The following is an 18,584-nucleotide window of genomic DNA, read 5'->3' as shown; positions in this document are numbered from 1 at the left end:
AGTCAAGAGAATTGCTCAGATTCAAAGCTCAGCTAGCCTAGTGTACATAGCTTCAAAAAACAAGAGACTGTGTCTCAAAGGAGGTGGAAATCCAGGACTAGCAAGCACCTACGATTGTCCTATGACCTCCACACATATGCCATACACTTACCTGTGCTCACACACGCCTACACCCAGACATACCTCAACAACACCTCAACAATACACATAAAAATACTCAGTTTCCTTTATCTATGTATTAAGATTTTTATCTATTCTCTAAATTATTTTCCTCCTTTTTCCCCTTTCAACGTACTAAAATATACTTCTGCTGGCTAGTTTTATGCCAACTTGACACAAGCTAGAGCCATAAGAGAGCCTCTATTAAGAAATTGTCTTCATAAAATCTGGCTGTAGGCAGGCATATAGGGAATTTTCTTAATTAGTGATTCATGGGGGAGGGCCCATTCTATTGTGGGTGGAGCCAATCCGAGACTGCTAGTTTTAGGTTCTATAAGAAAACAGGCTGAGCAATCTAGTAGGCAGCACCCCTCTGATATTTTGTAGCATAAATAATAAAATCACAGTGACAGATATTGGGGTTCAACTCGAAGGTCAGAAAAGCAAAGCAGCTAAGACACTAGAGAGCTCTTACCTCTATGAAATCTTCAGACTGAAAGAGAGCGAGTTCCTGTCTCATCCTACTTTATATTCCTCTCTACTGCTGGAAGTAAAGGCGTGCACCACCACCACACAGCCTCTATAGCTAACTAATCTGGCTGCTTGGATTAAAGGTGTGTGCCGCCACTGCTGGGCCTGTATGGCTGACTAGTATGGCTGTTTTGCGTTCTGGTTTTCAGGCAAGCTTTATTTATTAAAAGACAAATGAAATATCACTACATTTCCCCTTTTTTGTCTAAAGTAAAAAAGAAGACTATAACCAACATAAGAAAACTACATACAGTAAGTGCAATAACTATATACAATATATACAGGCAATAAATACATCAACAATGTCTTGTCCATTTGCATTTGACAAATTCAGAGAAGATACTCCATGTCTATCCTATCTTGGTGAGTCCAAAGTCCTGTGCCTAATTCACTTTCTATCATAACTTGCTTTCTGCATCTGGTAAACAAGGAAAACTATAATTATCATCTTCAACTCCCTCATAAAACCAAGAAGGAAATAATATTAATCGAGTAAGCAGAAAGTGTGAGCAAGTGACTTCCAAAAAATGTGAGAGATGACAGAAACAGCTGGCTGCCTGGACAGTCACCCAAAGTTCCTCTGCAATGTTGGGGCATAATCTTCAGCCTACAGGCCTATTCTATCCAACAGACTTTTCTGTGAAGCACAATATTCTGAATGGTTGTCCCTCCTTGTCTTGACAGTGTCTGGCAGTCACTTTCTCTTGTGTCCTGCTTGTCCAATTAGGACAGCATGCAATCAGCAGTCAAGGCATTTTCTTGCCCAGGGACTTACTTTTGCCACAAACAAAGTAAACTCTATATGGAGTTTCTTTGATGTCCATTATCTTCTCTGAAGTACAATGGTGATACAGGAGCAGACATGTCTCATTGTTATAAAAAAAGAACCTGTGTTATTAAATCATCATAAGTGCCATATTCTGTAGATCTCTGAAATGTTTGAAGATGACCTATCTAAAATACATCTTAATTTAACCTTGAAAATATACCTGATATGACTACAAGTTCCATTATAATAGGTGATTAACTATTAACCTGCATTTCCTTATTATCCTAAACAGTTGGTAATAATAATTTTCAAGAATTATAAATTTTCATTACATTGTTAAATGAGACTTATAGGTACAATAGCTTGAACAAGAGTAGGAAATGTATGTACAGTATGTTCTAACAAAATTAATCTCAAATTTTTATCAATATACAAAATGTGTATACAATATACAAAAATCAAAACATTTAAAACTAGTAGTTGCTTTTTAAAAGTAGATTCAATAATCTATCTTTTTATCTTATCTATAACCTCCCTTTTTCATTTTAGAATAGATTCAGATAGACTTTTTTATCATATCTATATCCCCCTTTTTATTTTCAGAGTAGATTTAATAATCTACCCTTTTATCATATCTATATCCCCTTTGTTCAAAACAAGAACTCTGAATCTAACCTCCTTTGTTCAACTTTTCTCCTGGCCGTAACCAATAACCACCCCCCCAAATTATGAAAAATTTCCATAACCCATTAAACGACCAAAAACCAACCATGCCATCTCTTTGAAATGTGAGCATCATATTCTTAAATTTACTTCCTGCTGTTGAGGGGGGAGGCAATAACATCTTTAGGAGATCCTGAAAAGAAAATCTGGGGTCAATTCTTAAGTCTTGGGAGAGGTAGTTGTATCATTGTTGTCCAATGGGAAAGTGCAGGACTTGTCTCAAGTCCTGGCTAGAATAGTCTTTTAGGCTGGATTATCTCAGCTAGTCGCCTTGAAATTGTTCTGAGCAGTTTAAACCAATCTTTAGGTGGTGTTTTTCAGCTTATTGGTGTTATCATAGTCCTGTAGGAATCATCACTGTGGGGCTCCATCCTCCTTATAGAGACTCCAAAGATTACTGTTAGGCATGCTCATGGTTCACTGCAGAAAAGTGATAGAGACTCAAACCTGAAATCATCTACAGAAAGGCAGATGAAACCTTTATCTAGAATTAGTTAGTACTCTGAATGACCATTAACATCGTGACAAAAAGTTTAGAATTAATCTTACAAATTTTGTACCTTAAAAAAGCTGTTAATGAGTTATTATAAACCGAAGAATTATGAGATTAGTAGCAATATCATAGTCCTTAAATATTTGTTTTTCTGCTGTCTCATCAAGTGGCTCTTCTGACATGAGACAGAGATTTTGGATTTCACTTTAATAAGCCTGCTTGGATTTAGAGAAGGAGAGAACCACACTCTAGATCCAAAGCCAGCTTTCATCTTTAATAGGACTGGGACTACAAAAAGACCATTTGCATTATACATCTGTAGAGAACAGCAGAAACAAATGTTTAGGAAGATCTATGAAATTTTATTCTGTTGGAAATATGATATACCAATAGGCCAGTTTAATCTTTTTCTTTGAACCTTTTTTCTGTATGATTTTCCCTTTTCTTCTGATGTCTCATTTGTCCAGTGGTCTTCAGATTTCTTAGCTGGACACCTTTATTCTCCTGAAAAGACTGAAACTAAACCCTTATCCAACCCTAATTTTGAGGAAGATTCTCTTTTGGCAAGTTATATGTGATCAAATGGAACATATTTGTTAGTTTTATAGGTTAGTTTAAATTAAACCTTTAAGAGTGTCTCTTGTTCAAGTTGAATTTTTAGCAATTTTGATGGTATCCATAGCTTTTCGTTCCCTGTGGAAACAAAAGCAAAACCCCTTCCCCAATGTAACAGTTGTCCTGGGTTCCATTTTGAGATCAACACATCTTTAAAGTATAATAGCTGATTTAATTCAGTAGGTTTTTTTTCTACTACCCAATGTCTCTCCACAGTTGTTCCTTTGTCATTAGCATTTAGAAAATTCAGAATTAATAAAACATTGTGCAAACCATTTCTGGGGGTTTTTGTCATCCCTTCTGTTTATTTAACATCATTTAGAGTTTGATTTGATCTTTCTATAACTGCCTGCCTTGTAGGATTGTGTGGTATACCTATAATATGCTTTATATTATAAGCAAAAAACTCATTTTCTTAGAGACATATGCTGGAGCATTGTCTGTCTTTATTTGTACAGGTATACCCATAATGGCCATAAATTCCAGCAAATGTGTGCTTGCTGAATCAGCCTTTTCCAAACTCAAAGCAGTTGCCCATTGAAAACCTGAATAGGTGTCAATGTTGTGGTGTACATATTTTAGTTTTCCAAAATCTACAAAATGGAACACATCTATTTGCCAGATTTCATTCCTTTGAGTACCCTTTAGGTTGCTTCCTGCAGGTAGTGGTGTTTAATCACATAAAGAACAAATAGGATATTTCCTTATAATTTCCTTGGCTTGCTGCCACATGATAGAAAAGTCTTTTTTTTAAACCTTTGCCATTGACATGATGGTTTTTGTGAAATTGTGAGGCCTTCAGCACATTTCCAGTCAATGACTGATGGATTTCTGCATTATCTTTTGCTAGAGGACCTGACAGACCCATATTGTACCAGATGTGTGTTATGTATGTGGAATGATTCCCATTCCTGATTGTATGTTGTACCTGAATAAGTAATAATGTCAATTCTATATCATCTGGTATGAATTCAGAAGTTTCAATATGCAAAACAATTCTTTCTGCATATTGCAAAATGGTAACTATGTTGAGAGGTTATTTAAAATCCCTTAGTATCAAGAGAATAGCATATAATTTTGACTTTTGGACAGTATTATAAAGACTTTGATCCACTTTACTTAAATTTGTAATCTGATTTGTAACTTGTCTTTCCTGATTTATTTGCATCAGTGTAGAATGTAGGGGCTCCAGTTTCTGGTATGTCCTGTACAATGTGAGGAAGGATCCAGTTAGTTCTCTTTATAAGTTGAATTCTCTTGCTTTTGGGATAGTTGTTAATCCCTTCAAAAAAATTACTACAAGATTCTTGCCAGGGTTAACTTTCTTCCCATAATTTGTCAATTTCATCATTATTGAAAGGTACTATATGTAATTTCTGCTGGGTCTATTCCTACTAATTAACAAAGTCTCAACTTTCCTTTTAGTATTAACTCAGAGACTTTTTCCATATAATTTTTAAATTTTGTATTCAGTTGATGTATTAAAAGACCAACTCTAAGATAATATCTTTCCTTTGCATTAAAATTCCTGTAGGGGAATGTTTGGAGGGTAATATGACCAAAATGCAGTTAAGAGTTGGATCTACATGATCCACCTGTGACTTCTGTAATTTCTCTTCAATCAAAGGCAATTCTCTCAGGGCTTCAGTTGGTAATTTCCTGGAACTATTTAAGTCCTTGTCACCATCTAAGGTTTTGTTTAAATTAATCAGGTCATCAGGACCTATACCAATAGTATGCTGTAGATAAGAAATGTCTTCTAGCAATCTTTGGAAGTCATTAAGCGTCTGCAATCGATCTCTCTTAATTTTCACCTTTTGGGGTCTAATTTGTTGTAAACCTATTTTATAACCTAAATAATCAAAAGAATCTCCTCTTTGTATTTTTTCAGGATCAATTTGTAATCCCCAACAATGCAAAATTTTCTTTACTTCTTCAAACATCCTTTCTAAAGTATCTAATTTTGAATCAAATAGCAAAATGTCATCCATATAATGATAAACTATAGATTCAGGTAATTGCTTACGTATCATTTCCAATGACTGACTTACAAAATATTGTCACAGGCTGGGGCTATTTAATATCCCCCATGGGAGAATCTTCCATTGATATCTTTTAGCAGGCTGAGAGTTATTATAAGTAGACAGTGTAAAGGCAAACTTTTCTCTGTCCTTTTCTTGTAAAGGTGTAGTGAAGAAACAGTCTTTCAAATCAATAACTTTAAGAGGCCGTCCTTTGGGTAATAGAGAAGACAATGGAATTCCAGACTGTAGAGAGCCCATTAGGTGAATCGCCTTATTAACATCTCTTAGATCTGTCACCATTCTCCATTTTCCACATATCTTTTAAACAACAAATACAGGACAATTTCAAGGACTGGTTGATTCTTTAATATGCTGAGCAGCTGGTTGCTCCTGTACCAGCTGTTCTAAAGCCTGTAGTTTCTTTATTATTAAAGGCCATTGCTTAACCCATACAGGTTTGTCTGTCAACCATTTTAAAGGTAGGGCTGTTGGTGCCTTTGGAATATCAGCAGCTGTTGTGACCTGTTCTATACAACCTGAATGACTGGTCAGTGGCTGTTCTTTATAATATCTTGTAACATATTTCCCAGAAACATACATTAATTTGTGGTTTGTTTCTAAGATTGGGGGAATGTTAATCTGAGTATTCCATTACTGTAACAAATCATGTCCCCACAAATTTATTGCTATGTTAGCCACATATGGTTTTAGTATTGTTCTTTGTCCTTCTGACCCTATACATTTGACCCATATCATGTTCTGCTTTACCGGAAGTATAGTTATGATCCCTAAAAACTGAACATTTACATCCTGAAGAGGCCAGTCTGAATGCCAAGATTCTGATGAAATTGTTACATCTTTACCTGCGTCTTCCAGACCTTCAGTGACAACGTCATTTATTTGTATTTTTAATTTTGGTCTCTGTCCATTCATATAAGTTTGCCAAAATACTCACTTTATGGTTTCTCCTCAGTTTTTGTTCTCTCTTCTATACCTGTTCTATTATCCAGAGCAGTATGATTTATTATAATAGGCATTAGGTTCATTAACTGCCCTGGGAAGAAGTTTCCTCTTTGACGGTAGGGAACAACTAAACCGGATTTGGCATAGGAGCCTGTGAGAGGCCCCTCAGGGAGTTTCCTGATGGCAAAGGATTACCTTAACTATTCCTTTTTGACGTGTATTCATTAGTCTGATGCCTGCTTTTGCCACACCTTCTGCATAATCCAGAAGGGAGGGGCATTCTGAATTGATAATTCTTAGAAAAAAATTATTTCTAGGAATGCACTGTGTACAGTCCATTTTAAGGTGACCTTGTTTGCTACAACTATAGCATTTGACATTTTGAGTTTTCCTCAAACCTCTGGAAATCACCTTTCCTAGCCATACATCATCATGGTCATGACATTCAATTTTAATTGTATCTAGAATTCATTTATCCAAAGGTGCAGACCTTGCCTTTCATGGACTAATTATCCTTTTGTACAGAGCATTGGCCTTTTCAAAAGCCATAGATTGAATTACTATTTGTCTAGCTTCTGAATTTGGTATCATTCTATTTACTGCTGAAGCCAATCTTTTTAAAAAATCCATAAAGGCTTCCTTTGGGCTCTGTATAACTTTAGCAAATGACTCAATTTTCTTTCCTATTTCTCCAATTCTGTCCCAAGAATTCAAAGCTGCTGAGTGGCATAAATCCAGGGTGTGGTCATCATTTCTAAAGTAGCATAATCTCCTCCAACAGTTTGATTTTAGGATAATTCCCTACCTCTGGCTTTACTCTGTTGTTCAATAATCATAGCCTCTTCTCTGAACCAGGTACTCCATTGTAATTGTGGACAAGGCTCTTGAACACCTGTAACCAAGTGTATCCAGTCTTTAGGGTAATTCTATTATGAACTGACCACAAGTTTAACATTTCCTTCACAAAAGGTGACTGCATGCCATATGAGACTATTGCTTCCTTGAATCTCCTTGAATCTAACAATATCATAGGAATCCAGTTAACAGAGCCTCTGCCATCTGGCAGTTCCTGTAAGGTTACTGGATATATTAAATTGGTTGTCTGAAAACCTTCGACTTTTCCTCTGTATTCTTATAATGCAATGCTGAAGTTGGTTCTACATTAAATTCCTCTGTCTAGATTTGAATAACTCTGTGATCTGTTTCATTAGGTTTTTCTCAGGCTTGTATCTTAGCACTCAGATTAACGAACTTTTTTAGTGATAAGACAAAAATCATAAAGCTGATAATGTTTATAATTGACATTACATAAATCTCATCTAAAATAGATATCCTCTCATTTAATCATTTCATTTTAAAACTGTCTAGCATATTATCATACAGAGATACAAATCCCTCCATTATGATGGTTTTTTCCATTTTTTAATGTGGAAAAAACTTTCTTTTAGCTAACTCTTTCTTTAAGAATTCCCAATTTTGCCAGGCGGTGGTGGCGCACGCCTTTAATCCCATGACTCGGGAGGCAGAGGCAGGCGGATCTCTGTGAGTTTGAGACCAGCCTGGTCTACAAGAGCTAGTTCCAGGACAGGCTTCAAAGCCACAGAGAAACCCTGTCTCAAAAAAAAAATCCCAATTCTCTTACCAAATCTACCCACGATGTTGATGAAGACATGAGGCTGATTGCTGCTGTGTAGAACAGTAAAAGCCTGACTGGATTTCAAGGCAGCTACCTAATTTGGCAGCAGCACGAGAAGGGGGTTCAGGGGGTTCAGGGTGAGCCCACAACCCATGGTGCAGAGAGAGGGGACTAAGAGAGAGGGGGGGAGATGGGGGAAAGGGAGAGAAAGAAGGGGGGAAGATGGGGGAAAGGGAGAGAAAGAAGGGGGGAAGGAGAGAGAGAGAGAGAGAGAGAGAGAGCGCAGTGCCCACAGGCTGTCTGAAAGAAACACAGTTGATCGTTCTGAAAAAGTGTGTGTGGCCAGGGCTGTCTGAATACAGAACCAGCCGATTTGGGGCAGGTGAGTCCTGTGGTGTTTGGAGCCCAGGTGCTTCTGGAGTTAGGGGTGCAACTGGAGACTGTCACAGAGGCTACTAAAGGAAAATCTCAAACTTGCTCAGAGGCTTGGGGAAAAAAAAGAAAGCCTAGCCATGTGGGACTGGAGCCCCACATGCAGCTCCAGCCTGTGCTGGTGACTAAAAAATCACAGGCAGACAGCTTTTTCATGAATTTGTACTCCAAATTTTGGGCACCAAATGTAGCATGAATAATAAAAATCCAAAGACCTGAAGATCAGGAAAGCAAAGCAGCCAACCACTAGAGAGCTCTTACCTCTATGAAATCTTCGGACTGAATGAGAACGAGTTTCTGTCTCATCCTTCCTTATATTCCTCTCTAGTGCTGGGATTAAAGGTTTGCACCACCACCGCCCGGCCTCTACGACCAACTAGTGTGAGCCACCACTGCCTGTCCTGTATGACTGACTAGTGTGGCTGTTTTACATTCTGGTCTTCAGGAAAGCTTTATTTATTAAAAGACAAATGAAATCTCACTACGGCCTTTGCATCAGCTCCTGCCTCCGGGTTCTTGCCCTGTATGAGTTTCTACCCTCACTGCTTTTTGATGATGACTGTTCTTTGGAACTGTGAGTGACATAAACCCTCTCCTCCCCAAGCTGCTTCTGGTCATGGTGTTTCATCACAGCAGTAGTGACATTAATTAAGACAACACTGAGACATTTTTTAAAAATTTTTATGTTTAGGTGCCCCAAATACTGCTGAATTAAGGATTTGTCGTGTAAACAAGAACTGTGGAAGTGTCAGGGGAGGAGATGAAATATTTCTCCTTTGCGACAAAGTTCAGAAAGGTACTTACCAATTTTGTTTCTTTGAATTAGTAATATATTTTTAATTAATATATGTGTTTTACCTTGTTTCCCCATTGTTACTAATCTTTGGCATCTTATTCACTAGATGACATAGAAGTTCGTTTTGTGTTGAATGACTGGGAAGCTAAAGGGATTTTTTCACAAGCTGATGTACACCGCCAAGTAGCTATTGTTTTCAAGACTCCTCCCTATTGCAAAGCCATATTGGAGCCTGTGACAGTGAAGATGCAGCTGCGGAGACCTTCCGACCAGGAAGTTAGTGAATCTATGGATTTCAGATACCTGCCAGATGAAAAAGGTATGACATGTGGGTAGTCATGTACGTACACACATACAGTGTGTGTGTGTGTGTGTGTGTGTGTGTGTGTGTGTGTGTGTGTGTGTGTGTTGGAAACAGAGTATCATGTACTCCATGATGTCTTTGAACTCGCCATGTAGCTAAGGCCGAATGCTCCTCCTACCTGCACCTCCTGACTGTTGGGATTGCAGACGTGGAACACTGTGCTCCCCACTGCACCTTGTTAAATGTGGTGCTAGGGGTGGAACTCAGGGTTTTATGCACACTAACAAGTGCTGAACCAGCCAAGCTGCATTCTCAAAGAACAGATCATCTTCTTAAGCTGATCGTGCTGGTAATATTGTAAAATAAACATGTGAGTGCAGTTTGTTTTTGTTTTGTTTTTCAAGATAGGGTTTCTCTGTAGCCCTGGCTGTCCTGGAACTCACTCTGTAGACCAGGCTGGCCCCGAACTCACTGCGATCTGCCTGCCTCTGCCTCCCACGTGTAGGGATTAAAGGCATGCGCCACCACCGCCTGGCTTTTGAATGCAGTTTTATATATTTGTATTTGAGATTTTCTTTTCCTGAAAGTTTTCAGTATTGTGTCTTTGTCTTCGTTTTTTTATTGTTTTTTTTTACATTTCTTAGAAGGGTTTCAATAATTTGAGAGTTCTGAACTGTCTGATCATATTTTCTCTCAATATGTTTATTTTTGGATTCACCTTTTGTACTTCTTGTGCCCTTTTTTATTTGGAAAGTTTTTTTAATGCTATCTGTTTTGGTTTATGTATTTCCAGACCTTATTTCATTAGTTCATGTTGACTTATATGTTTTTAGGGTGAAAAATGACTAGTTTAAGCTGCTTAAAAGAAAAGTGTCCCTGACAACTGATACAGGATCTATTGTACAGATATGTATTGTATGTCTTTACAGGTCTCACATGTTACTCACATGTACTCAAAGCACTTCCATGTGCTGACAGTGTGCCTACTTAATCGTGGAGGGGATAGAACCCATGATGATTTACTGTTTTTTTTTTCTGCTTTCTTTTTAAATCAGATGCATATGGCAATAAATCAAAGAAACAAAAAACAACTCTACTTTTTCAGAAACTAATGCAAGATTGTGGTAAGAATATTTTGGATTGATTTATATTTAAACTAATTTATTTGCTTTACTGGTTTTTAAATTTTTAATTATAAACTTTTTTCAAATTATATTTAATAATAGAAAATTTTTATCATAGCAGCTAACTTTCCTGAGAGAATAAGAACTATGCCCTCAGGGTCAATTGGAGATGGAAGATTCATCAAAAAAGGTATTTTATCCCTACTAAATGTTATTCCATATTTTAGGAATAAATGCCTTTTAAATATATTTATTTTCTACAAATTTTCTCATGCTCTCAATATTGAATTGAGCTGCTCTGTGCCTCTGGAGGTTGTGTTGTAAACTGATTCTATTTTGGGGATTTTATTGCGCAAGAAATTACATTTTGTTGATACACTGGTGTCTTAGTCCCTGTTGTACTGCTGGGGAGAGACACCATGACCACGGCAGCTCTTACAAAGGAAAACATTTCACTGGGGCTGGCTTACAGTTTCAGAGCTTCAGTTCAGTCTCTTCATGGCACAAGCAGACGTGGTGCTGGAGAAGGAGCTGAGAGTTGTACATCCCGATCCGCAGGCAGCAGAAGCCCCAGTGTATCATACTGGGCATAGCTTGAGCATACAAGACATCAAAGCCCACCTCCACAGTGACACACTTCCTTTAACAAGGCCGCACCTCCTAATAGTGCCTTTCCCTGTGGGCCAAGTATTCAAACAAGAATCTATGGGGCTCATTCATATTCAAACCACCACAACTGGTAAAATTGCTAATTGTGCCGTGTCCTGGGAGAAATGATGTGAATATGGCGCCAAGCTTCTTTGGTTGCAGTGTCTCTCCCTGCCTTTTTAAGCGGTGCTGCAGCAGACCTCAGGCATGCGAGCACTTGCTGGCATGCCCAGTCCACTCCAGACCTAGACTCCCTTTTTCCTTCTGCAGCAACAGATTTCGAGTAGTTCCAACAGAGGTTGCTTACCCAACATACTTTAAAACCATCTGGCCTTTGATAGACGATATTTTATGAGCCCCTGACAAATTTTCCATCTTCTTTCCTTAAATTGGTGCTTTATCCTGGTTTATATAATACTTTTGTAATATGTCAATAAATACAGTTTTTATGATAGGGAATTTTGTAGTACCATAGGGTCATATCTCTTAGTAAGTCTTAAAAACTGTATTTTTTAGTTTTTCCCTAATGAATGTCTTCTCCATCTCTCCATTTTCTCCTAAAAGTAGAGACTATATCCAATATTTATCTGCCATGTTTTAAAAATGTACCTTTGTGGCTCAAAAAGTTGGATTTTTATATTTAACTTGAAGAAAATTACATAGACCAACATTTTTAAAAATAATTTTTCATCTATTTATAAAGTTACACGTTACTGAATTTAGTTTTGAAATCATGCAATAATTTTTTGCTTTATTTTTTTTTATTTGAAATGTATCAGTTCCCTAGAAAATTTTTAGTGGGTTTTTATAATTTCAATTCAAAAATAATGCTTTATGTTAATTAGTTCACCTTAATTTATAAAATGTATTTTCTTCTACAGAACCAAACTTGTTTTCTCATGGTACCATTTTACCAGAAATGCCCAGGTCTTCGGGAGTTTCAAGTCAAGCCGAACCCTACTATTCTTCATCTGTGCCCATCTCAAGTGGACTGCCACATCACCCACCAGCCATGGCCTCAGTGGTCTCTCCACCTACAAGCTGGTCACCAGTGACCCACCCCACCTCACGCTCAGTCAGCACAAATACACTGAGTAGCTTCTCAGCAGCAACACTGCCCTCTAACTCACCAGGCACCCTTCCCTTCCTGGAAGGGCCTGGTATGAGCGAGTTAAGTGCTTCTAATGCTTGCCTCTATACCGATGGCCTGGCTAGAATGGAAACGTCACCCATGTCACCGGCTGACTTGTATAGCATTCCTGATGTCAACATGCTGTCGAATCGCCCTGTGAATGTGATGACAACCAGCAGTGATAACATGGGGGACACTGATAATCCAAGACTCGTGAGCATCAATCTTGAAAACCCTTCATGTAACTCAAGGTTAGACCAAAGAGACCCGAGACAACTACACCAGATGCCTGCTGCCAGTATATCAGCAGGCACCAGTTCTAATTCTGTCTTTGTTTCACAGCCAGATGCATTCAATAGATCAAACTTCGATTGTGTCGAAAACAGCCTGATAAATGAGCCTGGACCGTCGAATGATGCAAATAGTCATAATTTTGTTCAGAATAGTCAATATTCAAGTATTGACACTCTGCAGAGTGAGCAGTTGAGTGATTCTTTTGCATATAGTTTTTTTTAAATATGTTGCAGGACTTAAATCTAGGGAGCTATAAAGCTTTAGGTATACAGACTATAAAGAGAAGGTTCAGAAGTAGAAACTTTAAAGGGCTCTATGATTCTTACTTTGAAAGATGCCGAAAATGGATGTGCTTGGTGTGACTTGTTCTTTCATATTCCCTCAAGACAAGCTATGTGTCTTTTGTTATGTATTAATGTATTAGTTAAATGAAATGATATTTGCTTTCAAGCAGATTTAAGGTAAAACGTGTAATGGCTATGCCATTGGGAAATAAACTCATTATTATTGTTGAAGCCCATAGACTAAAGTGACCCCTAAGGGGTTTTCTGGGGTTTCTTGGTATTTTTAGGTGTGTGTGTGTGTGTGTGTGTGTGTGTGTGTGTGTGTGTGTGTGTGTGTAAGAGAGAGAGACAGAGACAAAGACAGAGACAGAGAGAGACAGGGCAGGTGGGAGCACTAAAGTGAGATTTCAAGGTATGGAGGGTTTTTGTTTTCTATTTTTTTTTTTTTTTGGTTTATTCGAGACAGAGTTTCCCTGTAGTTTCTAGAGCCTGTCCTGGAACTAGCTCTTGTAGACCAGGCTGGCCTCGAACTCAGAGATCCGCCTGCCTCTGCCTCCTGAGTGCTGGGATTAAAGGCGTGCGCCACCACCATCCGGCTTGTTTTCTATTTTTATATTATTTAGACTCATACCACTAAGGCTAGTTAGGAAATTAGCTTTGGGCTGGAGAGATGGCTCAGCAGTTAAGAGCACTGACTGTTCTAGAGATTCTGAGTTCAAGCCCAGCAACCACATGGTGGCTCACAATCATTTGTAATGAGATATGGTGCCCTCTTCTGACCTTGAGGCATACATGTAGGCACAGAACATTGTATACATAATAAAAATAAGTCTTTAAAAAGTAGCTTAATACCAATATTTTCAAGAAAAATACTTTTTTTAGCCTTTTTTTTTTTTTTATTAAAAGATGCCCTCATTCCTTTAATCTCATAAAACCTGTCTACTTCTCTATCGGGAATCTAACTTGATGCTTTAGCCCATGTCTGTAATCTTTCTGCTTAATATTGCAATTCAAGGCCTGCCTGGGCTACATGGTAAGCTCAGTACCACTCTGGGCAGCTTATGGAAATTTTGTCTCAAAATAAAGGTAGAAAAGGCTAAGGATGTGACTCAGTGGTAGAGCTTGTTTAATGTTTGCAAGACCCTGTGTTCAACCCCCTGTAGAGGGAAAAAGAAAAAAATTACAAAATAAATTTAAGTTTTAGTTCAATATATCCAAGCCTTGCTTTTGGCTTGCTTTTCCCCAGCCTCACCAGCTCTGGAAATTGTCATGCTGTGCTTCTAATGCTAAGGCAAAAACCTTGATGTCGTCCTTGATTCTTCATCTCCCAAATCTACCAAGACAGCAGCAAATCCAGGTCTTTCCTCAATACACATGTGAAGCTGACCACCTCCTTCGAACTCTTGTTTGAGATGGGGTTTCATAAAGCTCAAGCTGGTCCCAGACCTGCTACGTAGACCTCGGGAGTGCTGGGATTACAGGTGTGCACAGTCGCACCAAGTTTATGTGGTTCTGGACAGCAGTGACAGATTTAACTTAATTGGGCTTTGCTGGGGAAGCATTTGACCATATTGATCTGCACGCCCAGATGAGATGATTGTAGCAATTCGGTAGTAGTGGCACTGATAACTCAAACACAGCTGTTAGAAAGCTCAGCAGATGTTACCCACACATTGACTTCTTTCTTAGTCTCTCCTCTAAGTGGAACTAAGGTTCATCTGCATCTGTGCTTAGAGTATTTTCAAATGATGTTTTATTTCCAGGTGCTGTTTTCCTGGTCACAGAACTCATTTTATAACTTAAAATGCGCTCAGCCACGTTTCCCGTTCTCCCTAGTTGCGCTTGTATTTCACCTGGTTTGGAGGGCATGGGCCTTCCTTCCCAGACTCCGCCTGTGCGCTACATCCTTCCCCTGTTCCCAGTACCCTCATGTGACCACTTAGTGATATCTGGCTTTCTCCATATAAACAGAACGAATATCTTCTTGAGCTCGGAAAGAAAGGCTAAAAAACACCCTACAAAGTACCAGAAACCCTACCAGCATCACATCCCTTCTTCCCACGCCGTAAGTCCATCTCTGGCTTTAGTTCACCCCATCCCTTGTGGAAGCCCATGTCTTTGTATCAGGGTTACTCTACTTGTCTGTCCTGGCCACAGCCTGTTAGTGTTGACAGACAGGGTCCTCTCAGTTCCTAACCCCAGCTCTCCAGGGCTGTTTGCTGTGTGTGCTCTCATCTGTACCAAGTGCCATTCTTCTCTCCTGCTGTCTGAATGCTCATGTAAACTGCCCTCTCTTACACTCTGCTTTCCGAATGGCATTACTACTGTCAGAAGAGAACTGAATAGAAACCTCAGAGTCATCTATGATTGTCTTCCTTGAGTCGTGCATAGCCCTTTTGAGTCTGTCTACTAAGAGTCTCTTGGGTCTGTCTCTTCCATCACTGGAAGAGTCTCCATTCTTTTTCTCCAGTGGGTATTTTTCTGTTCCAGTTGTTGCCTTTTTAATAGCCTATACCTCTTATACTCTGCAGTTAGAGCATGTCACTTCTCCCCTCGGTTCTCCACGTATGTAACCTGTTGTCTCTGCTCCCAGCAGTTCTCACTAACAGCTGGCTTCTCTGCAGGGTGTGGTCTGCCACAGCTGAGGTGCAGCATGTCTGGGATTCCAGCACTTGACATAGACTCTGGCATAATTGGTGCAGAATAAATGGTAGCTATTCGTTAGACAGGGAAGGATGACTATAAAACCCTATCTGAGGACATAACTTTTGATGGGAAAGGTGCTTAACCCCACAGGGAAAGTTGTGCCAAGATGACCTGTCTTGTAAGACACACTTTTCTTCTGGCTAGCTGTCTCCCTCTTCTTAAAAAAAAATGCAAAGACTGGCACATAGCTTCATGGTAGAGCACAGCCCCACGTTTGATACCCAGAATTGCAACAACAACAAAACAAATTGCAAAACAAAAGTATAAAAACCATCCTGAGGAGCCAGGCAGTAGTGGCACACACCTTTAATCCCAGCAGTCAGGGAGCAGAGACAGGTGGATCTCTGTGAGTTCGAAAAAAAAAAAAAAAAAACCCCACCATCCTGAGGCCCTTTGAAACCCAAAGCAACTTTCTTGAAAATCGTAGTGCCAACAATAGCCAGTAGAAATTCTGCCTCTGTATGTGGCAGGTTAAATCTCAAGTACCCCTGAGGTACCTACCCCTTGATAGGTTACCCTACACAGACATGTCAGTAGGCAGTATTCATGTTATAAATCATTTAACATTTTGTAACCATATATTGTACAGTGTACTATGTTCTGTGTAGAAAATCAGAGACGAATAAGAATCAACTCTTGTTCGCAAAGATACAATTTTTTACTTATGAGGAATCACACAGTCAACCACATAAACATGGGCAGACTTTAAGGGATAGTTTGGAGAATTTTTACTTATGTAAAAACCATGTAACCACCGTGTTTGGGACCCCAGGCTCTCATCAGTACCCCCAAACCACTATTCTGATTCTTGTCATCAGAGCCTGCTGACTTAGCTGCCAGCCTTTACTTTGCTAATGGACTCCCATTTATAGGTCAAGTGTACAGAGTAACGGGGCTGTCACTTTGTCTTAGTATGCTTCAGCATGTTTCAACAGCCTCAGAAAGACTCTACTCTCCATTGGAGATACAGGCTGTCAACCTGTACCATATTACATTTTAATCATAAATTGATATGTTGAAAAATTACCACAAGCTATCAGACAACATGGAAAACTGTAGAGAATAAAGACTGGTTTTAGTCAGGTAGCCTAGATGGGTCTGGTGTTACTGGCCTGTAATACTCAGGCAGAAGGATCACAAGTTCAAGATCCAGTCTGCCGAGTGATTTCAAGGGAACAAACTTGTGAGCTCCTATCTCAAAATATAAAGTGGAAAAAATAAAAAGGTGCTGGGGTGGAGTTCAGTGGTAGAGCACCTAGCATGCCGAGCCCTGGGTTCAATGCCCACCCCCCAAGAAAAACCAAAACCTGGCCCTTGTCTTTCCCAGGGTGTGTTCTCTACTCACTAATGTCTGGGAAGAAACACTGTAAGTTGTGAAGTGTGAGTCGAGGACAGTGAACCAGCAGCTGTGTTTCTCATGTGGCCCGATTAATCTACTTCCCAAGCAGTCTTACTCACCCGGTTCGCAGCAGGGAGACTTCGCGGGGAGTAGGTGCTCGGTGAGAACTATAATGGGTCTCTTTCAGCTACTCTCCAGACTGCCAGATGCAGAGATGCTTCTTGGGCCTTACTCTTTCCGAGTACACTTGCCCGTTGAGGGAAATGATCAGTTACTGGCTTTACTTTCAAAATTTTGTGACTCCCATTCTCTTTGTAAAAGTTGGGAGTGCTCTGACTTTTGTGAAGCTGCCCCTGCGAGGCGTCAGGGTTGTTTTCAGAGGCTGGTGTGCAGAGAGGCTACAATGTTTTTGCATTCTGTGTCTGGAAGAGCCTGTGAGCCTCCGAAGTGCAGCGGGGGCTGAGGGGTGGGAGCATCTCTCAGGTCTGTCCAGGCTCGTCCCTCTAAGACAGTCGCACAAATGCTTGAGCTGAACATCATGGCAGAGTTCACCGCGCGGGGCCAGCAGTGGATGACACCAAGTCTCAAAAGTAATCGTATCTGATTTTTTTCATGTTTGCAAAATACCAGAATCCCATTCATGTCCACACCATCTTTTGGTCTTCTTTTGTTTTTATTTTACTTTTGGTTTTTCAAAACGGGTTTCTCTGTACAGCCCTGGCTGTCCTGGAACTTGCTCTGTAGACGAGGCTGGCCTCAAACTCAGAGATCCACCTGTCTCTGCCTCCCGAGTGCTGGGATTGATAGTGCAATGGTTAGTATTCTGCATTGTGTCCCATCTTTTTTTTAAACAGATGAGATGTAACTTTTTAACAAGTAACCACACTCTTCTAAGCCTGCCTCTAGGGCAGTTGCTACCTGTCCCCAGTTATTTAAAGGGGTAGTAAATCTTAATGGGCACAGGCTTGTTCCACAGCTACAGATGGTCATTTGGTTCTCTCTCTCTCTCTCTCTCTATCTCTCTCCTTCTTTCCTTTCTTCCTTTTTTTTTTTTTTTTTTAGACAGGTCACCCTGTTGTAGACCTGACTGGCATGGAACTCACTGAAGCCAACCTGCTTCTGCCTCCCAAACAAATTCAGATTTGTTGTTTTATTTTGTAAACTTCTGGAACTTTAAAGAGTCAAAAACAAAATTCATTGAATACTTTGAGTTCACAATAATAAAACAAACTGAGTTTTTAGGGCTATTAGCAACTATGTATATTTTTGGTAAAATCCCAAAATTCATCTTGTGTCATTTTCTTTTTAAGCTTTCTTAATCAAAACATAACTTTCCATATAAGACGGAGTAGGATAAGGTTGGAGTACTTCAGGGTAGCTGGGACTTTCTGTTTTCACTAGACCCCATGGTGATTCACACCTGTAGCTTCAGCACTTGGAAGGCCGGGGCAGGAGGTATGCTTGAGGGTAGGACTTGACAGTCAGCCTGTGCAACATGGGAGACACCAGTCAGTTGTCAGTCAAGGAGTTTTAAAAAAATCTCAACTAAATAGTGAAATCTGTTGCTGTTTTGACCTTGAATTTACTGTCCACCTGCCTCTCCCTTCCAAGT

At 39.5% G+C, this 18,584-nt stretch overlaps 1 protein-coding gene across 2 annotated transcripts in view; it reads left to right on the top strand.

Annotated features, from left to right (window-relative positions):
* Window positions 1-13,339, top strand: part of Rel (REL proto-oncogene, NF-kB subunit) — a 36,610-nt gene extending 23,271 nt beyond the window's left edge. The window contains exons 6-10 of one of the 2 annotated variants that reach the window (XM_038344399.1): window positions 9,037-9,141; window positions 9,248-9,460; window positions 10,501-10,569; window positions 10,688-10,759; window positions 12,099-13,339. In XM_038344399.1, the coding sequence (XP_038200327.1) occupies window positions 9,037-9,141; window positions 9,248-9,460; window positions 10,501-10,569; window positions 10,688-10,759; window positions 12,099-12,865 (1,226 nt within the window). In that variant the 3' untranslated portion in view covers window positions 12,866-13,339. The remainder of the gene's footprint in view (window positions 1-9,036; window positions 9,142-9,247; window positions 9,461-10,500; window positions 10,570-10,687; window positions 10,760-12,098) is intronic. The other variant, XM_038344405.1, reaches the window with a different exon arrangement.
* Window positions 13,340-18,584: the final 5,245 nt, after the last annotated feature.

Source organism: Arvicola amphibius, chromosome 1, assembly GCF_903992535.2.
Source record: "Arvicola amphibius chromosome 1, mArvAmp1.2, whole genome shotgun sequence".
NCBI lineage: Eukaryota > Metazoa > Chordata > Mammalia > Rodentia > Cricetidae > Arvicola > Arvicola amphibius.
The sequence above is the reverse complement of the archived record's forward strand: the minus strand, read 5'-3'. Positions and strand labels throughout refer to the sequence as shown.